At 40.0% G+C, this 21,917-nt stretch overlaps 1 protein-coding gene across 1 annotated transcript in view; it reads right to left on the bottom strand.

Annotated features, from left to right (window-relative positions):
• Nucleotides 1–17: 17 nt before the first annotated feature.
• Nucleotides 18–21,917, bottom strand: part of trim67 (tripartite motif containing 67) — a gene marked incomplete at its 3' end in the record, with an annotated part of 39,262 nt that continues 17,362 nt past the window's right edge. Inside the window, exons 3-11 of the mRNA XM_079179818.1 lie at nucleotides 19,544–19,666; nucleotides 13,502–13,612; nucleotides 11,342–11,495; nucleotides 6,708–6,871; nucleotides 6,192–6,330; nucleotides 3,757–3,881; nucleotides 3,439–3,617; nucleotides 1,316–1,478; nucleotides 18–65 (exon numbers count right to left, since the gene is read on the bottom strand). Of these exons, the coding sequence (XP_079035944.1) occupies nucleotides 18–65; nucleotides 1,316–1,478; nucleotides 3,439–3,617; nucleotides 3,757–3,881; nucleotides 6,192–6,330; nucleotides 6,708–6,871; nucleotides 11,342–11,495; nucleotides 13,502–13,612; nucleotides 19,544–19,666 (1,206 nt within the window). The remainder of the gene's footprint in view (nucleotides 66–1,315; nucleotides 1,479–3,438; nucleotides 3,618–3,756; nucleotides 3,882–6,191; nucleotides 6,331–6,707; nucleotides 6,872–11,341; nucleotides 11,496–13,501; nucleotides 13,613–19,543; nucleotides 19,667–21,917) is intronic.

The following is a 21,917-nucleotide window of genomic DNA, read 5'->3' as shown; positions in this document are numbered from 1 at the left end:
CTCGGAGGGAAGACCTCCTACTGTTTGGCATTCTTTGGCAACTCCAGGCCCGTCAGTAAGGTCGCCTGAAAGGAACAACAAAGCAGATCATCTGTTGGTCGAGACTGTGAGGAGATCGGTCAATGAATGCTTGGAGTTTGAGGAATAGTAATGGGATGGATTTAGGAAATACGGTCTTGTTAACGTCTTCTATCTACGGATTCCTTTCTCCATACACTTTGACTCCCTGCTTGCACAGACGATGCACAGACTGTATACTTCTTGCATTCTGTAAGTGTGTGTCTAAACCTGCTACGTCTGACTGCTTTCTACATGCAACTACTTCATGTCTGTACTGGAAGAGGGATCTGATTGTTGTTCCTCTTGATTTTCTGTCTTTGCTTGTTACTTCAAACATGTACATTTTGTAAATATAAGGATTAAGATGATTTAAGCTGCAGCTATAACGATGCCTATGTATTAATGCTGAGGTCTACCAAATGTTTACTGTTGTTTTGGTAGAAATCAGCAGGCGGCTGACATTTCTCGGGTCGTTAATATTTGAAGGAGCTTCTAACTTATGTAACATGAGTTTGAAAAAGATAAATAAGTGATTTGTTGCCTTCAAGTGGTCCTCCTAAACTCCCACTTGTCAGAAATACAACCTGATGCTATATTCAAGCGCTTCGGGTGCTTGATAGCAGGATAACAGACTGCAACAAGGATCACTTCTTTAGTACCAGGGGACATTGAATGCTGCAACAGCAGAACATATACCAGTCTGATGTTTGGCTATATTTAAGAAATCATTCTTAAATCTCTAAAAGAGCAGAGCGATGTTCTCCAATTGCGTGTTTATTCAGGGTATTCAGTTTACAATTGCTGTATATAAAACAGAGAAAAAGCAGTATTGCAAGTCCAAGAGCGTGACACCAAAGTGCACGACTAAAAGTTACAAAACGTACAAGAGAAAGCAACACTTGCTTCAGTGCACTTTGACACTACTATGACCAGTCTTGGCAGCTCTGGTATCAACTAAAAGTGCTTTCCCAGTTGAATATATCCCTCATTTTGCTCATTCATGCAACCACTGTCTGAAGATGTGCACACACTGTACATATACTCAAAAGAACACATCATAACCAGCTATTCCATACCCTTACCCTTAAACCAAGTCTTCACTCTAAAATGTTATGATTTACACTATGGGGACGTGCACTTGTCCCCATTTTGTCCTCCCAAAGAAGGAGACTGTCACTTTGTTCCCCACAAGACAGGTAAAACCCACCTATGCACCGACACACACACACACACACACACACACACACACACTGACCTGCACGTTTCGGTTGAGGCTGACGGCGGGCACAAAGACCCCGTCCAGGTTCTCGAATGAGGTCGGTCCATGCTGCTCCTTGTTGATGTAAAAAGTCAGTGTGCGTTTGGTCAAATCCAGCAGGACGCCAACAGTCGAGCCTTTGGCGATTCCTCCCTCCGCCCTACACACACACACACACACACACACACACAAAACATCAAATAGATAAAACAGCTTAATTTGTGTGTGATAGGATGTGATAAGAATTGAAAAACATTGAAACAGGGAGACTGACTTTATGAAAATATTCAAGAAAACCCTCTCCCTTCTCATCTGTCTTTTTGTCATTCTCTCTTTACAGCTCGTTAAAAAGAAGTGGACCAAACTCCACTCTATATCATAACAATATTCCAGTTCTATTCTAAATATGCCAATAAAGTGCCATGTGCTTGAAAGAAAAAGTAACGCACTAAAAATGTAAACCTCATATTCAGCGATTTATAATTTGCATCTTTTGCGTCCACAAGGTCTTGAGCTTTGTTTTAACAGCAGCTCAGGAATGCAGACTACCTACTGTGATCTAACTCTAATCTGTGTGGTGAGGTGACCAAAAATGGACACTTAAAGAAAACTACAAATGTTTGTTTTATCCTGAAAATGAGATAAGACTGTGATTGAAATTGTGTTTTTGCATAGAAGCTATAAGGAGTGAAACCACCTCTGTACATGTAAGCACGCAGGTAGCCATGTTTCAAACACATGGTGGCTGCCTCTGGACTGGGCTGAGAGAGACACGAAGGAATCAATATGTGGTTAACAACATGAGACACAAACATGAGACGATGAATGACATGAAAGCAGATGGCACAGTGAATAGATCCATCGTCTGGATGGGCCGAGATATGAGATGAATAACCTCAGAGGTTTCGCTTTGTTGGACGCTGTGGAGAGTCAACTTTTTTCTTGAGAAGAATAGACGTCTTTTGTTGTAAATAAATGTTTAATGAGGGTTTGATACATTGTGACACTGAGAGAGAGATGGTTCAGAGAGATGTCTCCTGCAGGATGCGTTCTTCTTCTACTGCTCTCTGGTCTGTTTAGTCAGCATTGTATGAGCCCCGGGGGTCCCTCTGCTATCCTAGGTATGTATCATTATCCTGTGTGTGTGTGTGTGTGTGTGTGTGTGTGTGTGTGTGTGTGTGTGTGTGTGTGTGTGTGTGTGTGTGTTTAGTGCTTTGTTGTGTGAGATTTAATGCAGAACTCATAATGATGAATAGAAAAAGAGAGTACAAAGTCTCTGCCTCCTGCTGTTCTCATTGACATACAAGTGTTGTTTATAAATAAAGATGAATGCATTTTCTAATAAGGCATACAAGTTTAAAGCTGTAACTAACTGGCTAATTAATTGGTGATTGAATACTAATAATACATGTTTTTTAATGTTAATTAATACAACTTTGAAGTTGTCAGGTCATGGAAAAAAGCCTCAGCTAGTGTTCACACTGAAAGTGCAGACTATATATATTCAAAATGTGAAGAAAAGTTACAAAAATGTTTGGTTCGGTGCATCTCAATCAATCAGTCACTTATTTATTAATGACCACACGCCTGAGGTCAAATGTGGTTATGGTACAGCATGATGAGTAAACTCATTACATGACATGATTCACATAAAACCACAAGATGAAATTCACAAATGATATTTTCAAGATAATACAAAGGTGTCGAGTGCAGTACATCTTTCAGGGTTAGTGAGAAGTGTCCGTTGTTCTTATTGCAGTCGGGATAAAACTGATGCTTTGGCAGGCAGGGACCTATAGCGCCTCCTAGAGGGCCTCAACTGGAAGAGATGGTGGGCAGGGGGAGAGATAGGACAGAGACTATTGTTTTGTTGCTTTTTTAGTTGTGCATTTGTGATTTAGTGATTCAACTGATGGTAGAGGAGAGACAAATAAGCTGTGTTACGGATGAGGTGGCTTTGTTTTACTTTGAATCTGTTGAACTGTCTTTGCTGGGCTTTGCCTTTGTATTGATGGGCTATCATTGACATACGATATCAGCTATTGGTGGCTCCCATTGAAATAATACCAACGGCGTTAAAAACACACACTGTATAGTAGACCAATATAGTATACACCTACCTGTTGGTGTGGGAGTTGTTGTGCATGAACCAGGAGCGGTTGTTGTCCACATACATGGCCCACGCCTTGTCATCTTTGCCCAGCATCATGTCCTTCATGGTGTTGATCCTCGCCACGCCAAACGCAGGGTCGGGGTGGTTGTCATAGCGGTCGATGCGGACCTCCCAGTAGTGGATGCCCTGAGATTCACGTGGAAGTAGAATCGATTTGAATAAATGTGATGTGAAAACAGATTTTGGTCACCCGCTCACTCATGTGAGAAAGAAATCGAAATCTACGTATGAAAATCCATAAAACGGACAAGACGTGTGAGTTTACTTTGGAGAAAGCAGCGGTTCCCAGCACCACGCGGTCGTCGTAGCTGCTGCAGGTGACTGTCTGGTTTTCATTGGTCAGAACTATGTCCCGATGAGCCGTGGAGGGGTCAAAGGAGAACCAGGCCACTGTGGGAGGGAAACGACAGTTGGTCATGATGAGTATTAAGATAGAAAGAATTAGAAGTTCTGAAAGTCTGTGCCACCATTCAGACCCATGTAGTCAGTCACACAACCACATTTGTACCTAAACCCTTAACGACTTAACCGTCACAAACTGGTGTCACTCTTTTGTTTGCCAAAACATGCAGTAACATCATATTAGCAGCTTTGTATCATGTTGATGGTGCTCATTCATTGTTTTTATCCTCATCAATATGGACACACTCCGCTGCCACGGTGAGAAACTAAAATCTGCTCTTTCTATAACACATTTTTTCAAATAATCATGTCAGGATAACAGCCAATGTTCTGTTGTATTGATAATAAAACAACTTATTTTGCTGTATTATATGTGTATATAACAAGATACATTCATAAGTTAAAATAATTGAAATTAAATCAGTCAAAGCCTCAAGAAACAGAGCAGATTTTTGTTGCAGAAGCAGCAATTTATTGTTGTAATATCGATACACAGACAATAATATACACAATATAACTAAGGAAATTGAAAGGGAATGGCAAATGCACACTTTGTCCACTAACACCTTATGTGATTCATTTTGATAAACAAGAAATAGCTCGGACTCATGAAGCTGAACAGAGGCTTCAGACATTATGAAATGTCTGTTATTAATCGTCCCACCGGGACATTTTCAACAAGTCTCTAAGCCTCCACTGTGATTAGATGACCGACAGCTGCTATATTAGGAGAGTTATCTGTTTCCACATTAACACACGTATTATCAGTGGGTTCCTTCTGGACAGAGTTACGTATGGAAATCCATGTCTGGCATTACATACATGGCATATACAACGTTCTGTCTGGCGGGGCATAAGTGCGTGGGTGAGTTTATAGCTGCAGGATAAAAGCACGCACACACACACACACACACACACACACACACGCACACACACACACACACACACACACACACACACACTAAAGGCACAAAAAATCAGAACAGAAACAACAGGGATGCATTTACTATCTCTGCCTGAAGGCAGAAATGCTTCATCAGCTGGCTAAAACCTTATGCTGCATCATTGATTTGGAAGTGGTGACACATCAAATACACACGCACACACACACACACACACACACACACAAAATTGAACATAAAAATCATTGTTTGTTCAGCAGTCTCTGTCGCCTGCTTATTTACTTGTCATGCCTCTTTTCTCTGTGTATTTGGAGGAAGCTACAGTCCTCGAGGATAGAGAAGGAGGAGGCGATGAGGAGCAAGAGGAGGAAAAAGAGGGCGAGTTGACAAAGAAAATAAAATGCCAAAGAAAAGGGAAAAAAAGAGGGCGGGAGGGATGAACGGTTATCAGTCACAAAACAGACTAATGCCCATTGTTGCTGAAACTGGCAAAGTGAGATAGAGTGTCTCAGTGTGACTCTCACCTTCATCCCACTGTGGTTGTGGAAAATGTTGTCATTGTCCCCTTTATTCCTCCTCCTTCTTTCTCTAACTCCTTTCTTTTCTTTTCTTTCCCTTCCTTTGCCCTCTTCAGCTTTGTTTTCCTTCATTGTCTTTCTTCACTCTTCATTCCTTTCTTTACCATTCTTTCCTACACTTATTTGTATCCTTTCCTCCTTCCTTCCTTGTCCACTCCCTTCCTTTTCTTGCCTATATCCTATTTCTTCGTCTCTTTTTTCACTCTTCATTCCTTCTTCTCTAACATTTCCTTTTCCATTAATTTCTTACTTGTCCACTCCCCTCTTTCCTTTCCCTTTCTTACAGGTTCTCTCATTTCCTTTACTCTTCTTTCCTCTCCTTTCTGTCTTTTCCTCCTCCCCTTTCTTTTCTTATCCCCTTTTTTCCCTTATTTTTAACATTACTCTCCTCTCCTTCCCCTTTCTCTTCATTTCCTTCTTTCCTTGTCCACTCCCTTCTTCCCTTTCATTTTCTTAGCTATCCCCCCCTCTTTTCCTATCCTTTCTTTTGCCCTCCTCCTGTCCTTTTCCATCCCTTCCCTTTCTATAGCTTTTCTGTTTCCTTCCAATTGCCTTACTCTCCTCTCCTTTCATTTTGACTCCCTTCCTCTCCTTGTCTAATCAATTTGACATGCTACAATTCATTTGTGTCTTCAAATCTTTTACGAAGATCATCACAAATACAACTATTCTGCGGGAAACAATAAAATCAAGACAATCAAAGGAGGATTATTCTAAAGGATACAGACATTATCCTTGAGCCGACACTTAGTGTCAATTTGGCAAAGCTGAACATCCACCCACACACACACACACACTCACTCACACATACTGCCTACCATCAGAAGTCTTGAGCACCACAGTCTTGCTGTACGGCCCCACACCGATAGCATTGTAGGCTTTCACCCTGGCATTGTAGGAGCTGTTAAAATGCAGGCCGTCCACAGTACACACTGTTTCCTTCCCCACATACACCTCCTGAGGGCACACACAACATCATTACAAATGATTAAGTGCATGCATGTTTGTTCGCTGCTTAAAAACACAAGATGGACTCAAGTATTAGTAAAGACTCACACACTTAAAATGCATGTTTACTGATGACACACATATAACACACACACACACACACACACACACACACACACACACACCATCTGGCTTCAGTCAGAGTTGAGCAGCATATGGATAATTAATAATAAAATCAAAAGGAAGACTAGCCACAGAAGTGACATAATTTACTGCATGGTGTCATATTAAGTGACATAGTTTACTGCAGGGTGTCATATTAGTGACAACATGACATGCACATTACGAATTATAACCCAGTGTGTGTGTTTTTGCGAGGCACAGACCCTGTACTGTCCTCCGTTGCCGTCGTCCAGCTCCAGGATGTAGCCCTCAATGAGGCTGACAGTGGGGGCAGTTACCCTCCAGGCCAAGGTGGCGCTGTTGTTCCTGGTGCAGCACTTCTCCAGCTGCAAGAGAGGAGCCGCCGGTACCGAGGTTCCAGACTCCACTGTGGGGAGAAAAAGATGGGTGAGACGTAAAGATTGTAAATGGGGAGTGTAGAGGAAGGAGAGATGAAAGGGTGGGTGGACGCACGAAGAGAGAAAGAAGACATGACATGTCGTCAGCTGGCCGGTTGACTTTAAACATACTGATGGTAGAGAAAGAGGGGCTTTACTGTAGATCTAGTGGGGGATGAAAACATTTCCAGGTTTATACACAGAGCAACCGCTGGGAATTGGTGGATGCTTGAAGTAGGCCATGTGAAGACATATATACATTATAGAGGTAGCAGTAGTGGGGCATAGGATAAGACCAATATAAGCTTCGAAGACTAGTAGATATTCTGTGATAAACCCTCCAGCAGCAATTATTTGAACACTATTTTGCTTATTTCTTGTAAGACATTACAAGTAGTAAGTGTTCTTGTCAAGGTGGGACAACCTCTCAAATGATAAGTAGACTGTCTTGAGATACAAACTTTGAAAAGACAGACTAACACATTTAGCTAATTGCTAGATTCAGGGCAGGAATCTTGGCTTGTTAAAGAAGTCAAAAAATGAATGTCATATCAAAGGATTTTCTAATAAACAGTCATATCTGTCTAACACGTGTGGTGGTCAAATTGGTGCTAACAAACAGGACACGACTGCATTCCAAAAGGAGCTGAAACAAACACACAAACAACAACATCAGGGTAAAAATAACCACTGAACACACACACAAGTGGAGATCTCAGGGTGATGAATTCTGCTTCATTCATCATTTCTTCATTTGTTATCTGATCTTTCAAGACCAAAATAAGTAGTAGTGAAGACACAGAGGAAAGGCAGCAGTCATGACAGAGGGAACAACATAGCAGGGTCGATCTGATATACACTGTACTTATCGATTCACTTTATCAATGTCACAGTAATCACAGCATTTGTAGCCAAAGTAGTTCTTTGATTCATGCACAAGCACAAGATGAGGATTATTTGTTGTTAAATGAATGCAATTTTATAATTTGTATTCATATTTGCAGCAATATATTCTCCATTTATTGTTTGTAGTATGCTATACTTTAAATCCATATTTAACGATTTCATTTTAGGATTTTCTTAATTGAAAAAGATTATCTTTATTGTTTATTTTAGACAACAATTCAATAATTGTGATTCTGACATTTGGGGATCATGTTTAATACACATTTCCTCTTATTATATTTGTACTAAAAGATGGTACAAATGATTATTTCCACAAAAAAATCAAAGGATTGGTAACCAAAGACTAGCATGGAACACAGAGAAGTACTTCAGGCAACAGATTTCTGTGACTTATATGGAAACTTTGTGCTCCAGTGAAGGCAGCACTATTCTGCAGAGGTGCCATTCATTGGAGAGGAGCTGGAAAACAATGACCATGCAGAGACCAGATAGACGCTGTGGGACAAAAGGACCGGTGATCTTCCAACCATAAGCAGTGCTGAGGGACGAGGAAGGAGTGACGAAAAAAATTCAAGGAAGGAAAACAGAGGTTCACTGTGAAAAGTAGAGTCTCTGAAATACCTCCTGGGCTCTCTGTCTCCAGCTCAGCCTCACCACTGTCTGCTGCCTGCATTTGTTTCAATAACGGATTCTCCTGCACATCTGTAAATATGACGTTGGTGTGGATGTTTTAATGCAAGAGCACATGGACAAAAGATGGCACATAAAGTATCTGGAACTGACAGTGAGACCAGTGCAGAGATTTAGATTGAATGCATTAGAAACATGACAAGAGGTAAATATTCGCTGACGCAGTGAAGAGCTTGTGCTGTGTCACCAAAAGCGGCAACACAAAAGCTTTATGGTCATTAATTTGCAAATGATATGTAAATTGAATAATGTTCACCATGTATCATTGACTTGTAGGTCAGACTATTATAATTCATGAATACTTCTTATATCAGAAAATCTCTTGCATATAAGTTATTTTGAAAGATTTCATCAATGTAGAATGTTGTATCATCTGCATATTATGACACATTCTGAGTTTTTTTCCCAAATATCTGATATTAGATCAGAAAACGCTGTAACAAAGACGACAGATTACCCATGAAGGATTGGTCACAAATAAGACAAGGTGCGTGCTTAGTGCTCTTTTTAAGTAACTTGATATAATAAAAACAGAACAATCACCGTTGCTACATTTTTGTTTTACAGCCTGGTTATTTTTTACTTTTGGCAATCATTCATTCCTGTTCTACATTTTAATTACCAACTAAATTGCTGAGATACAAGATAATTTACCTTTAACCTGAACCTCAAACACAGAGTGAGAGTTTAAATGACAAATTCTCACTCTTAATTGGTACCACTTCACAATGGAGCATAAAACATTACAGGAAATACTCTGAAATTCAAACTTCAGTGTTAGGGTTGCTGAACGCATCAAAAATGGGAACACATGAAATACAGCGTTCGTTCATTACAATTCCTTCAGGTAACATGATAAAGAAAACTAAAACTTAAAATGTCGTTTTTCACTGTTGGATTGAAATGTTTTTGTTGCTGTTTTGTAGTGTATCCTAAGGTTGTATGTGAGAAAGTGAATGCAGCAGCAATAAGATAAGAAGCAGTAGTAATGAACAAGAATTAAAACAGGGATTTAGCTACGATTGAGGTCTGTATATATTCTAGAAATGTGTGGGTTTTGGCATTCTGAAGAGGATCCTACAATAAAACCGAAGACATGGTAGATATTTTTTTGACTGCTTCCAGGATTTTGAATCACTTAAATGTTGTGAGAGGCTAATTAAATACATAACTGCCTGGCTACAGCAATTAGACCTCTATGTTGGTAAAATAAGAGGCTGCTGCTTTATTTTATAGGTCAATAATTGCCAAATAACGTCTTTGGAAATTTCCTGACAAGAACTATGTAATCTGGTAATAATTAAATGGGAAAGACAAACGTCTGAAGTGTTTACACCAGAGTGTAGTTGGTTAAGTTTATAAGCAGTTGTTGATTTACAGAGGACATCAAGACGGAAACACATGTGATCCAGAGCAACTCATTCAGTTCAGATGGCCAATTAAAATGAAGGAGAATAATTTCAGGCTACTTATGAACCTCATAAGTAACACCTCCTCCACTGTGTTGTTGCTCAGGATGTCAAAGACTAAAATTCAAAGACATGAAATCAAATGCTCCATGTTTAAACTCTATCGCTTTGTCCCTGATGATCAATGGGATGTGACGGTGGGGAAACGTACACACGGGTTTCATGTCGTCGGACTTAAAGAACAAAGGGAAGGACGACCAAAGCCTCTCAACTACTTACAAGCTATTCAGCCTACTCAAATTAGAGAAAGTCTCCTTCAAGTGCGACTCAATCAGGGTCATGACTCTGTAATATTTGTAATAGATCACAATGCATTTTGAATAAATGCAAATAAAATATTGCACGTGATGTAATAATGAGCATTATTCACTATTATAGCGATGTTGAATCAACATCTACAAAGGAAAACGTCTGATCTTTGCTGCCCCTGTGGAGCCGTATCATAATAAAATATGCAGAGTGCTGATTACATATTTAATGTACATTAACAATACATCTGGGTAATCTCTAAGACTGCCGCAGAGTCAATGTAAAGGACGTTGTGTTTACTCATGCACGTCAACTGGTTGCTGGGTAGCAACAGCCAATGAATACCTAATCAGCTACCTAATCAGCTATGTACATTGTTGTACAGCTGGAAGAAACCTCTGAAGGGAAGAGCGACAAAAAGCACATGTAATGTAGCCTGTTTAAAGGGCCACTCCACCATACTGTAATTCTATTACAGCAGTATGGGAACAACAGGAAGTCCTCTCGTTATTCTGACTTGGGAGCGTTCAAGCGTAATTCCAAGATGGTTACCTCCTCTGCTAGCCTTGTAATAACATAATTGAGTTAGTTACTAGTCAAAAACCATATATAAACTGTATTTACCTCCTTTAAAATTAACTGAACTGATTGCATTGGTGTTCATTTGGGATTTTATTTAAATGCAACTGCCAATGATGGCAGTTTGTCAGACATTTTGCAAACCTTTTTTTGTTGACACTTAAATCGATGTGGTTCTTTTAATCAAGTGGAAGATTAAATGAGACGTGTCATTATGTTAAACCGGCATAATGGCACAATCAGTTGCATTATGGGAAATGTAGGATCAAGTGGAGTGGAGCTTGACCCATACTATGGATTATAAGTCAAGATCTCTCTGCCTCAGCTACATTGAAAGTGATGGTACTCTTTCAATCAGTTTTTTGTTAGACCCCCCCATCTTTATGAGCTCACTACTAAATTGATGGAGTACTCCTTTAAATACAAGTGTTAATACAGAGAAGTTAAGAATACAATTTAGTTGATTACAAAAATAAATAGAGATTAGGGTAAAGGTACGATGCAGTTTAACAAAGGTATAATACAAATTGCCAATTGAATAGGTAGTGTGTGCTTTCGTGTCTTCACCTTTGCCCTGGCAGAAGTCCAGCTGCAGGATGGTTTGGAGCAGCGAGTCGGTGTTGAGGGTGAGGTCAAACTCAGGGCCTGCTTTTGGCTCCAGGGCTCCCTTCACCCACTGGTCCTGAGATGATACGACCCTCTTGATCAGAGCATCTGAGATCTACACACACACACACACATATGCAGACAAGGTTGAAGCACGCATGTACACGGTGATGGAAGATAAGCACGTGAAAAGACGTGTACAGTCAAACAAACACAGGAAATGAGAGCATCTGAATTCAATATCTAGCTGCTTGCAGGGCTGTGATACTCTCCCGGCAGAACCGCTTCTCTGCTCTGGGTACAGTTCCATTAGCCTGGCTTTATTACACTGTGTCTGACAAGTGAAATGAGGCAGGCATTAGTGCAGTTCAAATATTTAAGGCTAAGAATTAGACCCCTCATCTGCTGGTAAGAGCTTTATTGCCTCAGGGGGGGGAAAGTGAATACATTATATTAAACTACTCTCAACTGCAAAAAATGTTATGGGATCTTCTTCAAAACATGAAATTCATCCTCGAGCATTACGACGCAAATTGCTTAATTTAGCTTCATTTTCCCCACTTCAGATCACTTCAAACTGTATTGTATTTACAAATGTTCCTGAACTGATATCCTCCCTTGATTTTTAAGAGACTCTAGTTAGGATTTAGGAGTTGGCATCCATAAAGGACCACATAATCAATACATTATAAAATATTCAGCTGAAATGGAAGCAAGGGGGTGTATGTGTGTGTGTGTGTGTGTGTGTGTGTGTGTGTGTGTGTGGGTGTGTGTCCCTCAAAAGTTTCTTTGATCTTTATTTCATCTCTCCCTTTCACCTTACTCTATTTCTCTCTTGCTTTCTTTCCAGTAAGATAAATGAATCATAACTAGAAGCAGAGACACTAGAATTCCATGTAATACCATTCAATAGAAATTGAAACGGTGGTTTCAACGGTTGGAGAAGGTTAGAAGACCATGTGTTGTTTTATTCTTTACTTTATGTCGGAAATGTTGCTTCTTCTTAACCCTTGGGTTTATTTTATATTGGCTGTTAGGGCGTCTCACATCCACCACAGCTGTACTATATGTGTACAAATTAAATAATTGCCAAAACTGCCCTTTTTTTAACCTTTCCTTATAACCTTATCAAAAAGAATATTAGAAAAGTATTGAGGTGGTAAACGTTCCAGATGCCACAACCTTGCCTTGCACATTTGATGAATGTGACAAAATATGGAAATTACCATATTTTCTTATATGCTATGCATGCAAGATATGGAAGAAAATCAAAGACGTGTTTTATTGTACAGAGTCACGTTACTTGTGTCTGGGTTAGACCCAAGATTGGTATAAAACTCAAATAAGAGAATTCCAGATAGACTTATCTCGGGATTTGGAGGGGGAAGCGCTCCCTAAAAAGTCCCGTCAAAATGTGTTCCTGACCCCAAACAGAACATTAAACCTAAACTCTCACATCTTTCGTTTAAGCAGGTGCACATGTCACAGTTGACCTTTCTCAGTTTGACCTGACAATATACGGATCAATAACTATTGATCGGCCACGAAGCATCTCAGCCTCCTGAGGACTAAACATGTTAGATCAATTCAAAATAGATCAGCTGCAGTATTAAGCAAGTCAGATGCTCCCGTGCTGGTGTGTGTGTGTGTGTGTGTTTGTGTATGAATGCAGGCAGGCGTGTGTGTTGTTATTCTCAATCTTCCTCCACAGACTGTGCAGTGTTTTTAGATGTGCTCGCTTCACAAACATCAGAGGCTCCCTACACTGCTGATTTCTCCTCTTAGGCTCAAAAGGAACTAAGTTCCTTGCTTCCTTCTTCCTTTTAACTTTTATATTTATAATTTTGGTTGTAAATACTTCATAAAAGTAGATTTATTTTCAATGTAGTAAGACCTCATACTGTGTATGCCATGTGTGTGATCTCTGAAAGTTAAGTCTTAACTAGAGTAGTTTTAAAAGAGAAGGGTGCTGTTTGTTTATGTATTCTTTTATAGGATTTATAAGACATCGCTATAAAGTTGTTTCTTTATCCTGTTGCTTTGCGAGACATGCAGATGCCATGATCTTACACTTGCGCAATCTCCCCCCCCCCCCACACACACACACAGTGGATCGGATACCTGGAGGAATCCACTGGGATCGTTCTCTTTGAGGACTTCCAGGCAGAACTCCATCATGCCGGTAGTCTGACGTAGCTTCATGGTGCAGTGGGTGATCTGGTCACGCACCACCTGAGACAAAGACACAGATCAGTGACAGTAGATGTTAAAAGTTATGTCACAGAGCTTCTGTAATGTTGTCAATGATTTTAAACCTTGAATAGACCGTGAACCCCTAATGTGACAATTTGTTTCACGTTGAACTAAAGCGCAGAGAGATCATTTGGTTTTACTTTGTGTTAGGTGTCAAATTCCCTGACGTCAGAGAAAATTATGAATGTCCCGTATACGTAACGGCTCAGTAATCATTAAGTCTGTACCCAAATGCAAATTTCCATGTTTGATGAGGGAGGCAGTTTGCAACAGGGGATAAATAGGTGCACTAAAAACTTGACAGTGCCTGTTTGTTCCAGTCAGCTCTAACATCTCATCGCAAAAAGGCTAATGAAAATATTTTTCACACAGCTCGTCATGACTGAATCCAAGTAGAAAATATTCTCTGGTGTCTTTGCCAACACTTAACATATTAAATTAAAGTGTATCACAGTATCTCTGCCACCAGCTGCTGTTTGATGATCAGCTGATAGAGACTCAACATCACGCCGACCGCCTCTTTTGTTTCCTTCGCTCCAATTAACCAGGATTTCTCGCCCTCGCCAAAAAGCTGCATGCCAGCACGACCAAATTGAGGAGAGCCAACACACATAAGTAGCCTGACCAAGCAGAGGGGGCATAAGATAAAGTGCTTACTGTCCAAAGGGCAGGTAAAGGTCAAGAAACTAAAATCTAAACCCAGGCTAAAGACTTAAACGCTATGGCTTGGATTGACACATGTACAGTAGGTGGAAAAGGTCTGGTGCATTTACTAGGAGGCCACAAAAAACCTTCCCATGCCGTTCAGCAATGCCACAAAAAAAAAACAAGAGAATGCATAAAAGTGAGAAAGTGCAATGTGTTAATGTGTGACAGGAATTTAGCCAAGACAAGAAAAAGGACCGGATTGGCAGCAAGATGCTATATGTACTCAGAGTGTAACTAGGGAATGGGGAGCAGGTGTGCGGATCGGTGTGGATCAGCTGATTGGCACTGGCTGGAACAATAGGTGAGTCAGTGGCTGGCAGGCAAAACAGACAGCAGGACTGTATAATTCAATATGTGGAAGACATCTTTAGAAAATCCCATAGTATTCCTGGTACACTGTCCCGTTATCAGCCATCTTTGAATGTCTCACACACACACACACAAAAACACACACACACTCAGACATCACATGCTATCTGCTGGCTGAAATCTGCAGGGAAATGAGATTTGGACGGGTGTCACAACCAGTCGTTCGAGGCTAATTGAAACGCAGTGAACTGTCACCGACTTATTAGCCTTTTGTTTACATTTAATAATACCTGCACCACATTTCAAGTGATCAGTGGTATTCAAATTATCTTAACAGATATAACAGAATATGTAGGCTACTGAGCATGAACTTAAATATGTACGCGACAAATACAGCGACTTTTAAAAGGTTAAGCAAGGGAGAATTAGACAGAAAACATCTTGTGCTGCCTTGTGAATCCACGATGATTAATTACACCGTGAACCAATGGCCGCCTAAATGAATCAGAGAGTTAATTAGACGGAGCCTTGGAAATTAGGGCCCTCGTTTATTTGATGGTTAATGAGATCACAGTTAATTATTCGCCTGTCAACTGCTGTATAAACTGAAATATGAAGAGCATGAGAGTCAACTGAAAGAGGATCAAAACAATCTAGAATTTGAAGGTACGGAAGCTGAGGGTGTGATGAAGCAAACAGCAGAAATATCGGATGGAAACTGGTCGAATATATTTTACAATAAACCCGAAATATATTCTTGTGCCTGACATTTTTTTTTGTGGTAATGTTCAACCTCTTATATCACTGTGTGAACAGTTGCTTAAAACCCACCTGTTCACACTTGCGTTTGCCAAGTTTGATTTATTTCAGTCTTTTTCTCATCTCCCATCCTTCTACTTATTATTCTTTCTGTCTTGCTTTTCTCTTTTGTCATGAAGCACTTTTTGATGTCTGATCTAGAAAGGTGCTATGTACAGTAAATCAACTTTGCCCACTCATTATATCTTCATATCTTGTGTTTGTCTTTTATTTCGTCTTTTGGTTCGCTGTAAGTTTCAAATAATATTCATATCTTGTGTGTTGAATTAGTGATTTTTTGGTTGTGATGTGTGAAAAGATTTGGTTTAGAGCCATGTCTTGGGCTATGTTTAAGGATTTAAGATTAGGGAGGTTAAAGAATGAATCATTGTGTATTTGTGTGGCCTTAACACTTTCATGCAGTTGGAATTTACCAATAGCAAAACACACACACACACACACACACACACAGAGACACATTATTTACCAGGAGAAAAAAAAAATTGATATTCAGGTTGGATAAAACCCTGCACTTTTATCTCCTGTGTCAACAACATGAAGTGTGAAGCGTGAAGCCTGAGTAAATCTCGGATTTATTTCAATTTTCTTCTGTCCCGCTGAGATGTGCCGCCAGCTCCCTCCCACGTGCTCCTGACGGCTCTATCAATATGTTCCACATGCATCTGAAATGAATTTGAGGGTGTGAATACTAAAACATGTAAATGCAAACTCCGATTTGGGATACCAGACACATGATAACTCACGGTCTCTTCATCCCACACTGAACCACGTTTCAGTTGAGGTTAGGGCAATATTTTGGGTCGTTATTTTTCGTCTTTACGATGGCATGGCGTAATAGAGAAAACCATGATGGAGCGTATATACAGTATTTAGTGGTGTAGAAAATGACAAAATACAGGAAAAGACAGAAAATACGAGACACAAATGCTCATCATGCAATATTGCTTTAAAACCTCACATGCAGTTTATGTTCCTGCTGTCTGTAAGCAAAGTGAGAAACAAAACCTCTCGTGTTGTATTTCCTAAAACGATTGTCAAATTTAAAGACACTAATAAACAGTATAAAACTGTCTGGTGTGATCTTAAAAGAATGACAGAATTGGCTTCTGATTTCAATAACTGGGATCGGATGAAGTCTAATCTCATTCATAGTAGAACTCAGACACACACTCATCTGTATGCGTCAGAGAGAAGTGAATATTAATCCATCAGCCGCTGGATTATGGCTAAAACTACATCGTGTGGTGTGTGTGTGTGTGTGTGTGTGTGTGTGTGTGTGTGTGTGTGTGTGTGTGTGTGCGCGTGTGTGCATGCGTGCGTATGTGTGTGTGTGCTTGTGTGCATGCGTGAGTATGTGTGTGTGTGCTTGTGTGCATGCGTGTGTGTGTGCGTACTCTTGAACATGCATCTTTGTGAGGACAACGTTATATACCTTTCGAGTGAGGACATTTTGGAATGTGGGTATGTTTTTGAAAAGTGAGGAATTTGGGGGAAAATTAGAACATTTTACCTGATCTGTTTGAGGGTTTAGGTATAAATTAGATTTAGGTAGGATTGGCTTGGCAGTTAAAAGACCTCCACCGATTTAGCATTGCACTCCCATAACATTGTCAGATTCACGATGGACAAAAGAAATCACAATTTGAACAGCAGGAACCAGAGATATCATCGTTTTTATCCCATTTATTCTTTCTCCTTGTCAAAAGTTAGTGCCTCCATTACCCACAATGCAACTCAACCACAGACAGTTGATTTGTGAGTGTTATGCTACTAGGAGCTAGCGGAGATGAAGATAATGATTCTAGCTCCACACCCTTAGATGTTTTTTCATTTTTCCAAACTTTTAGTCTTCAGACCCAACCAACGCTGACTCAGGTGACATCACCTGAGGCAATTTATAAGACTTTTTGCAGTTTCAGCAAGAGCTACAAAAGGCTTTATACAAATTGTTTCCACATATGCAGTAGTACTTTCCAACACCGGTACCTAAGACCCTGATGTAAAAAGTTGGTGGAGTTCCCCTTTCAGGAATAGGAAGCTGAGGGCAGCCCTGCCTCACATCCTGCTACAAACTACACTCAAGCATCCACAGCGATGGTTGAGGTGAGGCCACATTATTATTGAAGGGGATACATTATTTTCAATGAGGTTCTCACAGGTATATATAGATATATACAAATATGTGCGTACAGGTTAGTAACACTGACACACACATTCCCTGTTACATGACTGTTTGTTTAAATAAACAAACAAAAAAACACACTGCAACTGTCATCAAAAGTGATTCTTGTAAATACTTCAAAAATGTAAAATCAGTAGAAATGTTTCAGTTTTAGAATTTGTTACAAACAACATATACAACTGTCTGTTCTTGGAATGAGGAAACCAAAATGTATTGCTTTTAAGGGATTACGCCTCTGGCTTTGGTGATTTTTAGAAACATCTGCCTTTCTTGGTGTAGACACAGTCTTTAGATTTATTTTAATTTTTTTTTATGATTTGTTGTTTTTATGTCTGGCAAAAGCTGTACTGTTTCTACAAATACAGATTAAAAGGCTTGTAAGTGCTTTTGAAAAATAGGAGGTCAAAGAGTGAGTTCACAGTCTGAACATATGAAGATCCACTGAAATAGATCATTTTTTCAAAGCCTGCTACGTCCACCGGCACGAATGAAAAGCAGTTGTGCTTTCTTGAAACTGCAGTTACATAACTCACATTCGTTTTGAAGTCGTCCAAAAACAAACACAAGCTGTGTTCAGTCTCTTAATAATATATGGAAAAGTTGTGTAGTGGTTTTCTGAGTTGTGGGTTTAGTGTGACTAACTGATGAACCAAGAACTAATGTGGGAAAAATCCTGGTTAATTATGTTTGCACAATATGACCATAAAAAGCAGTTCAATATAATGAAATATTATTTTGAATTAAATTGTGATTCAAGGTTTTTTAAATTAAGGCTCTGGAGCTCCCTACCCAAAGAACTGAGGTTTGCAGAATTAGGGACATCTTTTGTTTTAAAAGTTATTGTATTAATGACAAGTATTTTTAGTACTTTCATTAGTCTAATTTCATTTTATAGTGGTTGTGATTTGTTTTAATTTAGTTTTTCCTTGTAAAGCACTTTGAAACATTGTTTTAAGAGGTTCTATACAAATAAAGCTTACTTTTATCATTCTAGTAAAGCTTTAATTTCTTGCAAATGCAAATCAATGCTGGATGCCTGATACAATAGAGCTTTTACCGTTAATTGTCTAATTTCTTACATGAATAGCAGCCTGTAATGTTATCAGATAGAGAGAAACAATGTCCTAAAATATGTATTTATGTAAAAGCCTCTATCAGCCATCTACAAGCGATTGTTCTCTTGTTCCAGCTTCGATGCAGCCTCCAGCTCTTTGCCCTCTGGCTAAATCTCAATCCCCAGCCTGCAGATAATGACAACAGCTGTCCTTGGGGCCTCCGTCCAAACCCCCCCCCCCCCCCCCCCCCCTTCCTCCCCCGCCACCCGCCAGACGGTCAGTCGGTCGGCGGGCACGTTGAGGCTGGGCAGGCTTCCATGTGATGCACTACGACTTGGGAATACCCCAGCGGTGGATTAACAGAGGAAAGTAAAAAACTATCCTCCTGATTGGAAATATTTGGGTGAGACTGAAATCATATTTTTCAGCTTCTTACTTTACTGGATGAACTCGTTCTTTCAAAATTAAGACAGAGCTGGTTATTTCACAAGAGATTTTTGGATTAGTGTTATGTCTGTCCTCTTCTTACTGTCTTGACAGGCTGTTCTCAGACACTGTTCGTAGCCTTGCCTACAAAAAGTAATGCACTGTAATTCCTACAAAAGCTAGATTTCAATACTATAACATCAAGTAAATCCAAATATGCTGCTCGCTTTAGGCAGGAAAAGAAGGAAGGAAGGTAGGTGTATGTCTTACTTGCCAGTGAAGAAATGAGCTGATGAAGATGAGTGGGTGTTTGCAGCATTGATATTGTGTCTTTGTACATGATGAAAGGTTCCCTAAGAGGTTGGTTGGATCTGCTGCTACACACAGGCAAAAAGAATCAATCAGCCCCACCTTTAGCTTGTAATCCTTCTCCTTGGCGACTTTGGTGAGCAGTTTGGCTTTCTGTCTGGTGAGCGCCTCGATCAGAGAGTCACACTGGGCCACGAGGCAGGCTTCGAACTCCACGCCGTTCTCCTGAAGCAACACACAAACACACGATCAGAAGGGGCAAAAATCACAAAGACGTCATCTGGGCAGTTTTGCCAAAAGGAAGCTAGTTTAAGGCGTCCCAAAGTCACCCTCTTTATGGTCTCTCAGGTAGAATTAATCAATAAATCAACACCGTGACCAAAATAGATGTGTTGTTGGTGTATTTCTATTCATTTAGCAGCACAGAGCTGCTTTGTGTTTGTTACTGATCTGCTAATTTCCCAAAGAAGATCTTGTTCCATGTTTTGTTTTCATGACACAATCATTATTATTTAACACTATACAGTGTTAACTACTTCAATATACAAAAAAATACATCCTGCATCATATTTACCATCTGCCACTACATTCCCTCAAGACACACATTGATATCATACAGCATAAAAATACAACATACTTCCTGTTTGTGCCCAAATGTAAGGACTTTCCTCGTGATGCTGCAACCTGGCTGTACAAAACTGCTCACAAATCTGTGTGTGTACGCACACCTACAGGAAATGTTCCCTTTATGAAGCACAGTCCACCTGGAAAAGTATCCACGTGGATCAGCCTCATATTCCACCTTGTACAGTATGTCTATGAGTTGTTAGCAGCTCTGCAAAAGAGCGATTTCCCCTCTAAACTGATCAGATATTTTACAAATTGTTCTAATTGGGCAAAACATATTACAAAAATTAGTAGTTGTATGCACTCTTCCTTAAATAAGAAATTGCTAGAAATACTTTTACTTGTAATGGGGTATTTTCACACTGCTGTCTTGATACTTTTACTTCAATAAAGGATCTGAAATACTTCTTCCATCACCGAGGAATCCCTGGTGTGTGGCACTGGACGCTGTCTGAAGACGATCGACAGCATCAGTCATGCTTTACACGGGAGATCACTTTGACAGTCAATGTTGTTCTCTGACCTTAACTAAATGTGTATTATTTATTATTAAGCAGTCATTTTAACCCAAACCATAATGTTTCCCTGAACCTAACCAAGTAATCTTTTTTTGCCAGAAACTGACCAAAACTTCACCATAAATGTGTCGGATCAGAAAACGTATGGTGCGTCTCTGCGTGCAGTCGCTGCAAGAGTTGGCACTTAATACAAGAAAGATCCACGTGGGCATTTTCATCTCTGAGCCCACATGATGAGGAGACGAGGTCTTGGATAGTAGTGATTTCCAATCACGCATCCTCCACTTCGGGACACAGTTCAGATCTTGAGTGCCGGAGATATTTATTCCTCACGTCACTTCCACATTTTTCCTCCTCTTTATCCATCCATCTCTCTCCCTCATCTCAGACAGAGTCAAAGAGTTTGATTTTTCTATATATTTAAATGCAATCCTCTTCATTTTGCAACATGACTCTTAACGCCTCTAATGCATCCAACAAACGTCTGTAGAACAACAATCTCCCAGTCAGAACGTGTCATCCAAAGTCTACTGTGCAAGTGTTTTGGGTTTTTTATACTGTAAAATGTCTAAATATTCTACTCCTATCTGTGTGTGTGTGTGTGTGTGTGTGTGTGTGTGTGTGTGTGTGTGTGTGTGTGTGTGTGTGTTAGTAAAAATGTGTGCTTGACTGGCAGATGCAGCTGCACAGCAATGCTGTCTACAGGGAAAACTCACACATGTATCTATCCAAACACACATACACACACATAACATAACACAAATACACACACACAAGATAACACACGTACACACACATAACACAACACACACACTCCACACGTTTGGCTGACTGTTTTAGTTCAGTGAGTCAGTGGATTTGCCTCCATGCTTCGGTGTGAGGAGTCCAAATGTGTCTCTGTGACTGATTTATTTGGAGCTTATTACCCATTACCAGCAACCCCAAAGCAAAATGTATTTAGTCTAGAAAAAACACCAAAGCTGATGCAAATTATGCAAAACTACATGTGGAGTATAACTGATCAGGCATGGATACTGGTTCTGGTACAATCTTGCACAGCCAGACCTTCATGGGGATCCTGAGACCCTAGAAATCCTGAGGCTTTGAAACAACCACTTGCAGAAATACACAACAAGTGTGTCCCAGTTCCACCTGCTGAACATCAGCATACAGGCTGATGTTAATTGGGATAATGTTAGAGAGGAAATTTGCATCTGCCTGCCTCTTCTATTACAAAGTCCTAGTCCTAGTACACCAATGATTTATTCCTGCTGACAAAAACATTCAGCATTTTTCAAAAATAGAGCTATCTTAACATGGCATGGCATCTT

Source organism: Pholis gunnellus (genome assembly GCF_910591455.1).
Source record: "Pholis gunnellus genome assembly, chromosome: 19".
Taxonomy (NCBI): domain Eukaryota; kingdom Metazoa; phylum Chordata; class Actinopteri; order Perciformes; family Pholidae; genus Pholis; species Pholis gunnellus.
The sequence above is the reverse complement of the archived record's forward strand: the minus strand, read 5'-3'. Positions and strand labels throughout refer to the sequence as shown.